The following is a 15,811-nucleotide window of genomic DNA, read 5'->3' as shown; positions in this document are numbered from 1 at the left end:
CTCTATGATCTTCAGCAGAAGTTTGGGAGTGAAGTGTCACTGGCCAAAATGAATGGGAGTTCCCCAGGAGAGCTTGAAGGTCATGGCAAGCCAAGAGCTGGTGTCTGTGTCTGTCACTGAGAGGATGAGTGTCAGCTCTGCCCTACAAACAGCACAGCCAGTCCAACAGCTCCTGCAGTAAACTGTGCAGGAGTTTGAATCATAAAGCAGGCAGGGATTGAATCATAGCACTGTTACAATATTCCAATTAACACTGCAATGTTACAGCCAAGAAAGGAACTGCAGTATTTCAGAAAGTACATTTTAATGCCTAATGTGTTGAAAACTGTAGCATGAGATATATGTTTGACATTATTTGACATCAGCTGGGAATATGGTAGGCGGGTTCTATGAACACGGGTCAGTCAGAAACCTGAGTAACAGAGTAAAAGAGGTGTTCCCATGCAGTAGGCAACCTGCTGGCAGTGGCAGGGTGGTCATGGCATTGTGCCAGCCAGCTGTGTGCCTCATGGCTACCTCGAGCTTTACCAGGGCTCATCCATCTCACTTGTTCTGGGTCAGGAAGGAGCCACTTCTGAACTGATGACTTTCAACTGCTCAGCTTTGAAAGGTGAAATCCTGCAAAGGAAGATACTTTCAGATTTTTTTTTTTTTTTTTTTTTTTTTTTTTTTTTTTTTACTTCTTGCCTTTGTTTGCTTGTCACACTAGTTTTGAACTAATATGTAAGTCTAATAGGTATGTTAATCTGCATCTGCTGTGGCATGCAGGTGATAAAGGAAACACACCAAATGAATTTATTTTAGTCAATATGTTTAAATAAAAAGTCAGCATGGCAAGATGCATACTTCTCACTCTGACTGACTTATGTTCAGTTTAAGTTCCAGGAATGTCTAAGAGGGTGGCATCATCCCCTTCAAAACATTTTTTTTTTCCCTTATTCGATTATATCAGCAAGCAGCTGCCTCCAAGGCATTATTTTTGCCAGACAGCCAGGCTGTCTGTGCCAGCTTCTCCCTGAGAGTGTTCTATGGATGGGGAGCATCCCTTCCAAACAGCCCAGGGGACAGTAGCGGCGCCCAGTCGAGGTGCTGCAAAGGGCAGCTGTGCCAGGGCAAGCGGGGCGGAGGCGCCTGCCGGGGGCTCCCGTGCTGCCTCCTGTGCTCTGCAGATGAGAAATGCAGCGCCGGCTCCTGTGCTGAGAGAAAACGTGTCCGCCGCTCTCCGCCCTCGGCCCCGGCCGTGCCCGCGCCGGCAGCGCTTCTGCGGCTCCTCCTGGCGGCCCGGAGCGCCGCCCCAGCCCCGGCCCCGCCGCGCCGAACCGGGTCAGCTCCGGCCCCGGCCCCGCCGAACCGGGTCAGCTCCGGCCCCGGCCCCACCGCGCCGAACCGGGTCAGCTCCGGCCCCGGCCCCACCGCGCCGAACCGGGTCAGCTCCGGCCCCGGCCCCGCCGCGCCGAACCGGGTCAGCCCCGGCCCCGCCGCGCCGAACCGGGCCAGCTCCGGCCCCGCCGCGCCGAACCGGGTCAGCTCCGGCCCCACCGCACTGAACCGGGTCAGCTCCGGCCCCACCGCACCGAACCGGGTCAGCTCCGGCCCCAGCCCCACCGAACCGGGCCAGCCCCGGCCCCGCCGCGCCGAACCGGGTCAGCTCCGGCCCCACCGCACTGAACCGGGTCAGCCCCGGCCCCAGCCCCACCGCACCGGGCGAGCCCCGGCCCCTCCGCGCCGAACCGGGTCAGCTCCGGCCCCTCCGCGCCGAACCGGGTCAGTTCCGGCCCCACCGCACCGAACCGGGTCAGCCCCGGCCCCATCGCAGAGGCACTGCAGCCCCACTGCTGCAACTTCATCCCCGCACACACCGCTCTGCTCCTGTTCATCCGTGTGCATGTGCTGGGGCAGATGAAAACAATCTGAATTATCCAATATTTTTCAATATATGTGAATAATTTGTTTTCCTTGTTCATTTCAAGCTGGTGAAATTGAGGATTCGATCCAAGTCAGACCTCAGAGCACTGAAGACACGGAAATCAGCTGGAATAAACTTTCTAACACATTTGAAACATTAGAAAGCAGGCATTCTTTATCTGTGCAGGACACATAGAGGATTTTTTTTTATTATTATTCTGTGTGTGTTGTGAGGCTTTACAACAAGGCATTTATCCATCGTAATCATACATATTCATTAAAACGTGGTTCTTATTTAATACATAAACATTACTTTCCTAGAACTAATTTGTATGCATCCACCTCCCACTGGAAGTCCTATTTTGGTCCCAGAGAGTCATAAAAGGGGTCTCTGGTGGTTGTAGTCACTGAATGCTTTGATATTAAAGGTGACTTTTCCTTGAACTTTTTCTTTGTTACATGACTTGCAAAAAACCACTGTAGTCCCTTTTATCTGTTTCTCCACTGGTTCCAGCCATGTTTATCCTCCTGTGGTCATATTTTTACATCCATTTATCTTTTTCTTTTTTTTTTTTTTGTCATTTAGTCTTTAAGCTGTATGCAGCAACTTCAAGGAAACAGAAATTTTCTATTCTCTATATAATTTATCATTGATGGCTGAGTTAGAAAATGAATGTTTGCTTTCTTAAATCTAGTAAGACCAAATCTTGTCTAGGAAACTCCTGCTGGTTGACCTCAGTGTCCTCCACAGGTCTGCTGGCCACAGACTAATGTTGCAAAACTTTCTAGTGACCAGCAGGGCTGAGCCTCGTTATTGTGAGGTTCACTGGGCACAGCAGGCAGGCAGGGCTGTCACTGCAGCTCCTCAGGCTGCTTTACTCGTGTGTGGGAGCTGCCCTGGTGGGATGGTGTGGCTCTGTGCCACGGATGGACTGGAGCAGCACAGAGATGTGCTGTGCCTCACTGCATTCCTGCTGCATCCTCTGGGCCAGTACAGCACACAGGGATGTGATCAGGGAATAGGAGGGGAAAAGAACTTTTCACAAGTCAGAATTATTCTCCAGCCTGTTTGAGCCTTCTGGGCAAAATGCCCAGGGAAGAGAATTGAGTCTGATGCTTGTTTGTGAATTTAGCTCAGGAATCACTTGTGAAAGGAACCGTGCTACTGCTGACCTATTATAGTGCACATGGGAAGTTGTCACCTTAGAGACTTCATTTACCAGCCTGTTTGTTGCAGATTGTTTCATTCATGAGTTAGTGGGGGACTGAAATGGCTTTTGAAACAAAGAGTATTGAGTAATAAGCTGGAAGTCACTAATGTCTAGGACATACCTGGCAGTGTTGCCCTTACACTGAAACTAGAAATCATGACAATTCCAGAGCCTGAAAATCATAATTATTTGTTGGCTCTATGTGCATATTTGGCTAATGAATAACATTCCTTGGGGTTATTAAAAAGCATCAATGAAGTGTGTTGGAAACTGCTAGGGGAACATCTAGTACTTTCCACAGAGGACTTGCACTCCAAGCCACAAGAGCTTTAAAGAGGAGAGGGCCAAATTCACTGTGGGTCTCCAGTAACTCTGCTTGGAGAAAGTCACTGTGACTTTCAGAAGAGAAAGCAGTGATTACTTCACTTGGTAATATTTGTAAGTCCACCAGTTCATCTGCTTTGTGCAAACCCATGTAAGAATCTGCCAGCAAAGTCAAAATCAATACATCTTTTAAACTCTGTGAGGCTAATTTCACCTTTTTTTTTTTTTTCCTCCTTTAATAAGGAAGGGTTCTAAAATGTCTTTTTAGTAACAGCTGGAGACCTCAACCAAAGTATGTAGGGCACCACCAACTTTTTCATGTATGTAATTCAGCCTTATGTCTGAATACAAGAATATACTCATTACAGATTAACTGTAATGGAGGTATTCTACTATTTGTCATTCATTATATCAATTCACTATATTCTTTGGAATAATGGTCATCTCAGTAGAAGCAGATCTGAAGATACACTGGCTGTATATTCACTCTGAGGTGATAGGGCTGCTGAGTGCTAAGCTAGCTGGGATTTCAAATAATATTCATTTAACAAGCTGAATATTGCACTTTGAGCAGGTTTACCACTCTTGTATAGTCTCAGTTCTCTGTGTTTTACTGAACACATTTAAGTAATTTTTTTAAATTGTCTAAAGAATATCTGAACTTTAGAATAAAAGAGATGGCATGCTTCTGTTGGGGCAGAATAGTTATAGCTTGAAGGAATATACTGTATTGCTAGGGACAAAGGTGTTCTTCATAGAATATTTGGCTTCTCCGTTTAAGTTTTGAGTCTATATATTACAGAAATAAATATTTTTTAACTATGTTGGCTAGTGAATATATATATTTAGTGCTCAGTGATTCTGGTTACTTACTGTTCCAAACTGTTTCTCTTCAAGCTATCATTTTCTACTACACTACAAGAAACAATGTTTTGCTATTGTAATTGGTGCAAATAGAAAGTCTGCAGCTTCATTTCATGACTAAGCTGGGGCACTTCTAACTATACATATATATTTTGCTCTTTCTTTTGTATTAAATTTTTTTCAGATGATGCCACAAGAATTCTTTAAAGTCCTCCAGTTGAGGGGGGCATGTGAGCCTTGGGTGTTGGAGTGTAGGACACTGCCCTAAGGCTGGATGGCAGGATCTGCTGTGCCAGACTCTTGCTGGCAGCATTTCCCTGGCACTGGCTGCTCATTAGGGCTCAGCTTCTATAGCACATTTAAGCACAAAGAAAAGTTCACCCCACCAATGAACAAAGATAAACATACAGTCCCATTAAAGTTAAGCATGTGCTTATGAGCTTCACTACATTTTGGATAATGAGAGATGCCGCCTGTGTGTACAAAGGTATCAGAGAAGCTGCCCCAGGGACCTGTTTACCTTTTCCTCATTATTTGTGTTATTTCTGAAGGCTACAGATACTGCTGCTTGTTATCCACCCCACTGACATTTCCTAGTTGTCTTTCCAAGTGCTGCTAAGAGGACAAGCTGAGATTTTGGAACACTAGTGAGTGCCAGTGATTGAATTCCATAGCCCAGGGCTGCGGATGGGGAGAGCTCAGCATATAAAGAGGGGGAAAAAAAATCCAGCATTTTTTTTTTCTTGTAAATGTGGCATTGCCCAGTTTCTCAGGACAGCAGAGGAGAGTGAGAGAGAACAGACATTTTCTAGCAAACAGAATATAATACTGAAAAGTATGCTTAACACCAAAAATGAAAGAAAACTATTTTCATGTTTCATCAGTCAGGAGGGACAAGGACAGTCTCTTGGAGGCAGGAGAGACTCAAATTAGAAAACTCTATAAAATTGCTTAGTCTCCAAAAAGATTGTGTGACATGGTTGTTTTGCTTCTGTAAAGCATGCATCATTTCCCAAAGGCTGTGCTCTCTGGAAAAAGCAGCATTTCCAGCTCCCCGCTAACAGAAGTATATTGCCACTCCTGATAAGAAATCTGCCTTGTAGTGGAGGGTTTCTGATGCAGAAAGTGCATCTGTAGTGTCTGCCCCAAAGGCAAGCCAAGATGTAGCCTTAGCATTAATACTGATTTGCTCTACATTTTTACCAGCTTTTAATTTTTAATGAGTTTCATCTCCACTTGCAGATCTTGCAAACCTTACATGATCCTATGATCAGAGAATAAAATCTGAAGGTAATTCTTGTGTCAGATGTTCCTTTGTTCCTCCTCAAATACAGTCCTGACTTTTAGGGCCATTTGTCAGAGAAGTGATGCCGTAACAAAATATAGATTGCCTTCTGACTTCCAGTAGATTATCAGAGTAACTATGGATCCACCACAGCTGAAGGTTGAGGTACTGCCCTCAATTAACTACCTGTCCTAGCAGCTGCAACTTTTGTTGCCTACCATTCTGCTCAGTGTTTTGCCATCTTCACTGGCTTAATCGGTTTTTCTGGTTTTCCTCCAGCACATTCATGTTCAGCAGTCAGATCCAGAGTTTGCTGATAACATTATGAAAACCCTTAAGTGTTAACAGAAGGATGAAGTCTTGTTTGGAAGCATTTGTTTATTTGCAGGATGTAGTCTCTTGAAGCATCTGCTTCCAAGAGGACAATGGAGCTTTTTGCTGGGATCATCAAATTCTTGAAGTCATTGCCACATTTCAAATAGGATGTACAAAGTCTGCAAGTAATCTCAAGAATTTTAGAATTTTTGAAGGAATTCTGCAAACCTCAACTGGAAGATCCTAGTTTTCCATTCTGTTCAGTCTTTTCACAGTATCAGGGGGAGCCTGCAATTACACATCCTGTCCTGCTGAATTTTGACAGAAAAGGCTTAAGGCAGATACTTTATGTAATTGCAGTTCACTGAGTGCTTTTTGGTGCCTGACTTGGACTGAAAACAGTATTTTGCGATCCTACTCTGCCAAATGGGAAACTTTGCTTGATGCCAAATAGACCTCTTCATTTTGCAGTCAATATTTTGCTGTGATTTTTGATATTGCTGTTGCTACCAATTTCATGATTTTTCAGTGAGCACTGTAGGCTGAACACTGATCTTCTAATACATATTAATGTATTAGATCCTAATGTAGCAGGGATGTCTATCATTAATTAGTTAGCAGAGAACTAAAATGGCAAAGAATGCTATTTTATTGCTTTAAAATATAAAGGACAACAAAATGGCAATGATACTCTTGCTAGTATAGCATTTTCAGAAATACCAACACCCCTATACAAGAACTGAAGGTTCTTGTACTCATGCTAGCATTACCTCTGTTTGAAGATAACTAAATTCATCGTGTTTCTGATCCCACAGGTGTCACAGTAAATTATACTAAGAAATGAGAAAAACCTTTATAAATGCATTTCTGCAAAAATGAACTCAGAATCAACTTTATTTATAGATCACACCCCTTTTTTTTTGCTAAAAATGCATAGTCATTACATATACAGTAGTCAGCATCCAAAAGTGTACAAAGAGGAAATTTTCAAACCCTCCCAACATAACCACACAAAATTCACACTTTTTGTTCATTGCATGCACAGCCCCTTAAACATGATACCTCCTACTAAAGCGTGCTTGAACCTCTAGCAGACAGAATTGACTTGCTATAAACTGTTTCTCTGCACTATTAACCCCCAGCTACAACCACAAATCCTAAGGTGTTCCCATGAAATAGCAAAGCCCTGCTTCAGAATCTTCCATGTTCTGAGTATGGCCCAAGAAGCAATTGCCCTGAAAGCAGAAGTCTGCTGGTGGTGTTTCCTTCCAGGCAACTTTGAGCAAAAGCCTGCTTCCTTTGTCTTGGTCAATAATTTATTACTGAATTCAGTGGAATGAAGCAGCATCTGTCTAAGCAAGATGTGAAAATTATTAAACTTTATTCCACACCCAGCTCCAAGACACAAGTGTCTTGAATGGAGGTCTGTGTCTTTCAGTGCATGTGATACTACCATCTTGCATCTCATCTGAGGAGAAGAGAGTAAAGTCTCAGCTGCAACTTGAGTGTTGGTTATATAGCCCTGACTCAGAGGTGTCTAACAAAAGCTAGGAATATACTTGGATATTGGGAGAATTTCTAAAGGTATAGACCTTGACTAACAAGCCACTCAAACCCTTTGATGTCTTCTTTTTTTCCCCTCAGCTCCTGCTGCCAGTTAGAAAAGCTCTTAAAAATATGGTCCTCTTCTCAGTGGTGCTTTTTATACCAGCCCTTCCAGTTGATGGGCAGAGTGGGTTAGCAGGATGATTATTCAGGGCTCCTTGACAGAGTACACAGTTGTGGTCAAAAGATCCAAGTTCAGATTTCACCCAACCATAGGATTAACTCCATGTTGTTAGTTTTGAAGAACAGGAGGGAAAAAGAGAAAGTTGTTTGATCAATATAATTTTATATTCTCAAATGATTACATTTTTTTTTTTCTTAAAAGCTTCATTTATTTCAGGTCTTTTTACTCTGGTAAGAAGCAGTTTGATGTAGTTCAAAATTCCCAGTGGCAACTGAGATATTCAGTCTTACAGACACTGCTGGGAAATCCTGCTCCATTGTTTCATAGTAACTGGAATACAACCCATGGCCAAATGAACAAGGAGGCCTCGTGGGTGTTACAATGCTCCTCAGCACAAGTTACCAGTGAGAATTTCTGAAGAAAAGCCTATGTAAGTCATGTATGTTTTCTCTTTACTCCTGACCCTTAAGCATTTAGTCAGCCTGTTTAATACTGCCTGGGTCTTGATTGCCCCCCACTTGAAGCCAGTGGAAATTTTGCCATCAGCTCCACAAGACACGGGATGTGAACATCCCAGAGTATGGCAATGAAAAGGGTTTGTCCCAAGAGTTCATGACCTGGAAACGTTCATGTTCCTCTCCCTATGAGATGAGGAAAAAGATAACATTCTCTCTGCTGGAGTTCAGTAATATTTCTTCTTAGCACCTGGGAGGGTCTTTGCATTTTTAAGTGCTTTACAAACATTTGCTAGTCTTCAGAACAACCCTGCGAGGTAGGTAAGGTATATTCTCCCCATCTTACAGATGTGGAAACTGAGACACAAAGGGTCAAATTCAACCCGGTACAATTCCAGTGTTTCACATGAATTAAAATTCATTCAAAATGAACACAGTTTAAACAACTTGCCCTAGATTACAGAACAGGTAGTGGCAAAGCAAGGATAAGAACCCAGGAGTGCCTGACTCCTCAGCTTGTTACTGGCCACTTGGTAATTTTTACTCTCACAGGCAATGAAAAACAGTTTAATCTGGGCAATTACTACAGGTATGACTTGCTTCTGTAAGGCATGTGGATGGTAATCAACTGAGTTTAGTGCAAAAACGCTCTGTGAATGTGCTGCCTCAGAGAGTTTACTTAAACACGAAGGAAAACTTTCATACTGTCATTTTCTGTAGGTGCACTGTTGACAAAAACTTGACAAAGTAGCTGGACTCAAGAAATAAATAATAAGCATAACACCTGGACAACTAAGCAGGACGATCATTTTAGCAAAAAAACCCAACATCTACTTTTAACTACATTTCTACAAGTGGAGCATGCAGATGAAACCTTTCCCTTTGTTTCCAGACTGTAGATTCCAGTCTTGCTAATGAAGCTGCTCAGAGCTTCAGAGATATCCTGGATAGTGACATTCAAATGAATACACTGCAGAAGAAATACTGTATCACCACAGAAAACAGAGTAATTACACATCATGTTTATCGATCTTACATGAAGATGAGCTTGAAGCTCACAGGCTACTCAGAAGTGCCCAGAAGCCAGGCTTACTGAATATATGCCAGTGTAGATTGCAGTCCTAGGCACATGCTGAATGCAAGGGGGGGTGTCTATGCCACCAACACTTTGGGCAGTGGCCCCAGCAACAGCCACTTCACATCAGCACGGGTGTGTCAGTCTGGAGGTCAGTGCTGGCCAAACACAGAAACACACCCAGGCATTTACAGGCCACCCCTGTGCTCCAGTCCCCACCTTGGCTCCCATACCCACACAGATTCTACTACAAAAGGCCTGAAAACTGAAAAGCCTTTTTGGTTTTAAACATGAGCTGTGGAATCCACAGTGTAGACCTTATGGTAGGTTATAAAAACATCATGACAGGTACTTCTGCAAGCAGGTTAGTTTTCTAGGATTTCTTTATGGATATAGTCTGCAGGTTAGACCTCGTCTGAGCTCTGGACATGCTTACACATGTTCTTCAGTGGTGTACTTTCACACCAGAAAGTTATCCTGCACCCTTACAAGTCACACAAATGCTGACTCACTTCTATGTGAGCAAATTCAAGCACTATAATTATAGATCTCTTGTTCCAATTTTAATCTTTTTATCTCAGATTTGTTCTGTCCATTGGACACAGCAAATGAACAATTATCTACATACATGCCCTTCACTGAATAGACACAGACACTCAGATAACATTTCCCTAGATATTCTCCACACTTACTTTACCTTTTTAATTTGTAGTCACTTTTTTTTTTAACAAGAAACAGACAAACAAAAATCCATTAATTAGAAATCTTAAATTCTAATCACATCTCCCTGTAGCCATTCACTCTGGATTCAGCAGCCTGCTCACAGTGGCTCAGACAGCAGTGCTTGCAACCAGCTTTTACAAATAATTCCATGAGGTGCTCAGGCCCATACACGTGCCTAAACACTTTCCCAACACAAACTTCTGAATGAAGCAATATTCATAATATCAGAGCCAGGTACACAATCTTCATTGTGACTGGGGCTCACAGGCAACTCCTGTAACAGCAGTAAGATTCCAGTAAAATTGCAGTTGGTTGCAATCCAAACTTTATACTGTTATCTGTTGTTGAGATATATATAGATGACCTCGCGTGGCCTAACTCCAAATATCAAATGTATTTTTACAAGTTAGCAGCAGCCATTTTTGACATTGCCTCTTGAGATGTCCTCTACATTGTGACTGACAAGCACAAATATAATTCATTATACAGTATGCTTTAAAAGCCTGGTCTTTTACATTTGGCCTTTACTGTTTGCTTCTGAGCTGCCTTCTAGTGCTGAGGTTTGCTGTCCCTGGCCTTTCTGATTTATTTCTTTATATTTAATTGCTGGTTGGATGTGCTAGTGCCATCTCCCAGGCAAACCCTTTCTACATAATTAGTTTGGATGAGTCATTGGACTCTAACTACTATGCCTCTATTATTTTAACTTGAATACAGCGCATCTCAAAGAATTTTGGCCTCTTTATGCAGTTGTGGAAATTCATAGCATGACATCGTTGCAGGTCTTGATCCAGTGGCTTTCTATTGTGAATTTTTCAGGGTTTTCACAATATTAAAGCACGTTTCAAGAAATAAGAGTGTTGTTAACCAGCCTCCTCTCCCAGTGGTGCAGATCATTTTCTGCTTTGTTGGCAGCTGAAGAAAGCAATGCTACGTTTAGGACAAAAAAAAGTTAGTGAAAATAGGTAAAATACTTAATTTTAGTGATTTCCATTTTCTTTTAATGCAGGTTGGCAAATGAAAACTGAACACAGCCACTCATACAGGGCCATGCAGTTTTATATGGCCCAACAGCAATAACTCAAGAGGCCACAATTTGGGAACTGCTACTTCAGTTAATTCTAGTCAATCTCCTTAAAAGATCACATCCGAACCTTCCAGAAATTACATACCAGCAGAATTGTGTCTGGCAAAGAGTATGTATTTTTTGTTAAGTCATTTTCATTGTTCACTAAGAATCTAAAATATTCACACCATTATACTTAAAATGTGTTGAGATAAAAGCTAAATTGAGTGAGTGTAATTTTCTTTTAGCTTATGCAATTCCATTGAGAATTTTTCATAAAGCTGTTACATTGTTAGAGGGTCTATCAGTTATTGGGTCTGTGATGACTCTGACCCATGTTAAGGATTTGACTTCATAATCCTGGGCTACAGTCCTTCCTATATTCCCACTTTAAACAAAGGAGCCTTTGTCTTACAGAAGATTAGGACTGGACTCAAAACATTGTCTTGGGATTCAGATGCCATGTCCACAAATATGGGAAAGACCCAAGCAGAAATACATTTCTACAACAGGAGCTGAGTGAAACAGCTCCTACACTATTATGCAGTCTGACACAAGGGCTTCCTAAGGAAACCGCCCTTCTTTTGACAATGGGTTACACAAGTAGTTTCTCACATGAACTTCGATTTGTAAACCCCTTGTGTAATATTATTGCACTAATTCTGTCAGACCAAAGCAAAATGCATCTGCTTAAAATCTGGACACGGTTTACAAAAATGTATCTAGAGAGTAAATCGATCTGTACTTAGCTCTTTGTCGTGTGACAAGGAAAATACCTGGTTTGCTCTGAAAAGATACTGCTTTGGAAAATACCTCCTAATTCTTGTCTTTGAACTCCCCCAAAGCTTCTGAAAGAGGACTTCAACACATCCAGCTGCAGCCACAACTAATCAGAATAGGAAAACGTGGGGAATGATGAAAAAGGGCCAGTATCCAGTACTTGTACAGCCAGATTTTAGGTGCTGAATTCAGATTCAGCAGTATCTTATTCTGCAACTAATTTTAGGATGTTAGATCTGACAGTGCTCTAATTAAAGAGCAGTATAAACTAGTTCCATGTAGTTTTTTAAAAGATCGAGAATTAGATCTCATGCATCAGTTACTCTCTTTATATCCACAGAACTCCCACCAAGCTTGGCAGGGGTTTATAGAAAGTCTGGCATCTGACTTTGACTCTAGAGGACTGATTTGGGGGTGATTTACCCAGGAAGACAAAGGGGCCCCTTAGCAACTCCCTTAGCACAACAGATGTTCCTGACATGCAGAGGGAAGAGCCATTCCATTATGCAGTATCCTTCTTCTTCCTCTGCCCCCGTTCCAAACCAGTTTGACCCCTTTCTGGTTCAGTTATTTTACATATCCTTCTATTTTATTTTAGTATCCAAGTGGCTACACCAACCACTCACTGTCTGTCTAATTAAAGTCTCTCCATCAACTGGTAATTCTGTAATAATTCACAGCTGTTTTTCCTCTCTCTTAAATCTATTGTTCCCTGGCTGAAAAGGCTGTAAGACCTTAGAAACTATAGATAGCTATCGATTTGTTTGCATTTAAAATCCAGTATGTGGCTGCAAAGGCCTGTTACAATATCAGAGAGGAAGATAAATGTCAGTGCATAATCTGCTAGGAAATTTCACATAGGAGTTGATTAAAAGTCTATGAGAAATCATTGCACAAATGTCTTCAGGTGTATACATATATATACACATATATGTAGCTAATAAATATATAGCTAGATATATAAATATATATGTATATACAGAGCTAGTTTAGACCTAATTGTTAGTAAGTGGCATTCACCATTCATGCATTCTTCCTAGTTGCAGAGCTAAATTATTTCAGCTTATACTCTAAGCAGCAACATACCAGTAAGCATTTGCTTGCTTCCCCTGGTAACCTAGTAGTTTAAAGAGCACGAGCAGTTCTGCCATGGTCATTTTCTCCAGCAAACCTCCACCAGAGGGACCTGGCTCTTCCACAGGTGTGTTCCTCCCAGGTTTCACAGCTTCTTCAGGACATGCTGGGTCTGCTCTGAAGGTCACCAGTCTGAAGGTCATCGGCCCAAGGGTCTCCAGCCCAAGGGTCACCGGCATAGTGGTCGCTGTCTCGAGGGTCGCCAGCCCGGTCAGTCCTGCTTGCAGAGGTCTGCGACGTTGAGGAACCTCCTGACGACCACGGCAAGGCAGACGGTCAGGAGCAGCATGTAGCCCACCGTGCCCAGGTAGGTGGGGACAGCCAGCGGGGCCTTGAGAAACTCAGCCAGCCCGTCCTCCACGTAGTGCACCTGGTCATAGATGCTGAGGAAGGTGAAGATGTGGAAGAGCTGATGGCTGTGCCCCACGATGTCGAAGAGCCCCGGCTGGATCCGCTCGGGGATTTTGCTGACGTTGAAGAAGGCGGCCACCAGCAGCCAGAAGTAGCGGCGGTAGAAGTAGACGAAGAGCGTGGGGTTTCGCGCGCGGAGGTCGAAGAAGAGGCTCTCCAGCATGATGGGGCAGGCCATGCTGAGCGGCATGGCGAACACGAAGGTGCGCACGGCGAAGGGGTAGGCGCAGCACGCGGCGCGGCTCCGGCAGCAGGCGGCCGTGCAGCCCACGGCCAGCGCCAGCGCCACGGGCAGCACCAGCAGGCGGTAGGCCGCGATGGGCAGGCTGCAGTCCAGCTGCCAGCCCAGCCGCTGCTGCACGTACCGGCTCATGGCCCCGGCGTCCAGCAGGCTCAGCCCCGGCAGCAGGTAGTACGAGTAGGCCACGGTGCTGGCGAAGCCGTAGTAGCTGATGGAGGCGTAGTCCAGGTAGAAGAAGGTGGCGCGGAGGCGCGGGGAGAGGCAGCTGAAGAGATGGGCCGTGCAGCTCATGGCGAAGGTGAGCAGCACCCCCGAGGCGTAGCACCAGAGGGGCAGCAGGGCCGGGTGGTGGAAGGGCACGTCCCCCGCGCCCCGCAGCAGCAGCAGCCGCCCGAAGCGGCTGAGGAAGAGCAGCAGGGGGATGAAGTGGGTCCAGAAGTTGAGGGTCTCGTTGGTGGGCTGCAGCACCGAGGCCAGGCACTCCTGCGCCGAGCAGTGCAGCCGCCGGTAGCCCGAGAGGATGAAGCACTCCACGAAGTCCTCGGGCACCTCGTCCCAGCGCAGCAGGGCGGCGGGGCGAGGCGGCGCCGCCTCCTTCTTGTCCCCCTCGGCCGCCGGCATGCTGCCGCTGCCCCGGCCGGCCCCGGGCCCGCCGCCTCGCCGCCCACCGGGCCGGGCAGAGCCGCTGCGCCCGCAGCCGCCGGCGGAGGATCCGCGGTAGCTCTGCGCCTCTCCGCCCCCGCCGCCGCCCCCGGCAGCATCACTCATTGCAGCACGGGCAGTGGCGGCACCGCCGCGCTCCTCCCGCCCCGCCGCCCCGCATCGCGGTAACTGGAAACCGGCGGCGCATCCAGCGCTCCCGAGGAGCGGGAAGAGACGCCCCCGCCGCCCCGGGTAGGGTTTCCCGGGGTGGGAGGCGCTGGACACCCGAGCCGGCGTTAATGATTGATGCGGCCCGCGGGGGGGCGGGCCGGGACAGCCCCTGCCCGGAGCAAGGTCAGGCGGCCCCGGCGGCGCTCGGAGCGGCCCTGCCCGCGGGGCCCGCGCTGGGAAAGGCACAAAGGGGGGCACAAAGGGGGCACCGGGGCGCCCGCCCAGCCCCCAGCGCGGCCGCGCCCGCGCCTACGGCAGGAGCCGGGTGGGAGCCCCGGGAAAAGGGAGATGGTCCCGCGGGGCTGCGGCATCCCCGGGGAAGCGCCCCGGACAGAGGACGGGGGGCAGCGGGGCGGCGATCTGTCCTGTCCTGTGTGCGGCTGCCAAAGGCCGCTGAGCCCTGATCTCTTTGGGGGCATTATCTCATGCAGTGGATGCAAACGTTATTTTAAGCTGCACGTCCCCGGCCGGGCTGCGCGGGGTGAACGTCACTGACACACACGGCACCCACCTTGATCTGCGCGCCCCGGGCGGGCGGCGGGGAGCGACACCGGGAACGGCTGCGGGAGCTGCTCCGCGTTGATCCTTGGGCAAATCCTACACTTATTGTCGCTGCGGTTATGCAAGCAGCACAGTTACATAATCAGAATATAAAAATACGGGGGAAAGCGCTGTACGGGTGTTACAGTTCCTTAAGGCATCTGAAGGAAATAGAGGTTAAGTCACTAGTGCAGGTGCAGGTAGAAGCCAGGCTGAGGGATTGCTCTCTGCTGCTTCAACGTGTTCTCTTTTTGTTTGTTTTCAGATGGTCTTAAACATCCAATACCTCTCGGCTGCCGAAAGTCCGTTTTACATGGTGATGTTCAGATACGTGCATGGTCACATGGTATAAACTGAGGTCAAGTGTAACTAGGACATTCTGTTCAAAGATTTTCATAAAAATCTTCTATTTGATAGTAAATCATGGCAATCTGAAAAATCTTCTGAACAAGGAGGCAATCAGAATTAAGTATTTTAAGTTAGCAGAAAAAAAAGTCTTTAAATTGTGTTGCTGAAGGTGATTTTCAATGCATTTTTCATTCAAAAGTAGGGCAGACTGGTGACACTGCTTATAATCCTTACAAAAATTACACAAGAGACCTGCTAAGAAAATAAACATAACTGAACGGTGCTCAAAAGCCAACATGGGGAGCAAAATATTACATGAGCAGCAAAATACTAAAGAAAAGACATTTTTCAGATAGCAGGCCTAATATGCTGTGATATCCATGTGTTTTAGAGGGGATGCCTGCTGGAGTGCAGGGACACAGCAAGGGGACACTCCTTGGGGAGTGACTGACAGGGCTCTGCCTGCAGGGAGCCTCAGGAGTGAGCAGGGCCCTGCTCCTCGTGGACTCTGCAGTGTGGGATTTAGGGAGAG

General features: G+C 45.9%; 1 protein-coding gene across 2 annotated transcripts; it reads right to left on the bottom strand.

Annotated features, from left to right (window-relative positions):
• Nucleotides 1-274: 274 nt before the first annotated feature.
• PAQR9 (progestin and adipoQ receptor family member 9) lies at nucleotides 275-14,987 on the bottom strand (the record flags this gene model as incomplete). 2 transcript variants are annotated; one of them, XR_014590794.1, is made up of 2 exons in its annotated part: nucleotides 275-618; nucleotides 14,903-14,987. XR_014590794.1 is itself a non-coding variant. In XM_083868677.1 (2 exons), the coding sequence occupies one exon, from the start codon at nucleotides 14,284-14,286 to the stop codon at nucleotides 13,078-13,080; it is 1,209 nt and encodes a 402-aa protein (XP_083724803.1). In that variant the 3' UTR covers nucleotides 275-618; nucleotides 12,819-13,077. The 2 variants fall into 2 exon arrangements, 1 of the variants encoding a protein (XP_083724803.1); XM_083868677.1 differs by lacking the exon at nucleotides 14,903-14,987 and adding an exon at nucleotides 12,819-14,286.
• Nucleotides 14,988-15,811: the final 824 nt, after the last annotated feature.

This window comes from Zosterops lateralis (assembly GCF_965231275.1).
Source record: "Zosterops lateralis genome assembly, chromosome: 10".
NCBI lineage: Eukaryota > Metazoa > Chordata > Aves > Passeriformes > Zosteropidae > Zosterops > Zosterops lateralis.
The sequence above is the reverse complement of the archived record's forward strand: the minus strand, read 5'-3'. Positions and strand labels throughout refer to the sequence as shown.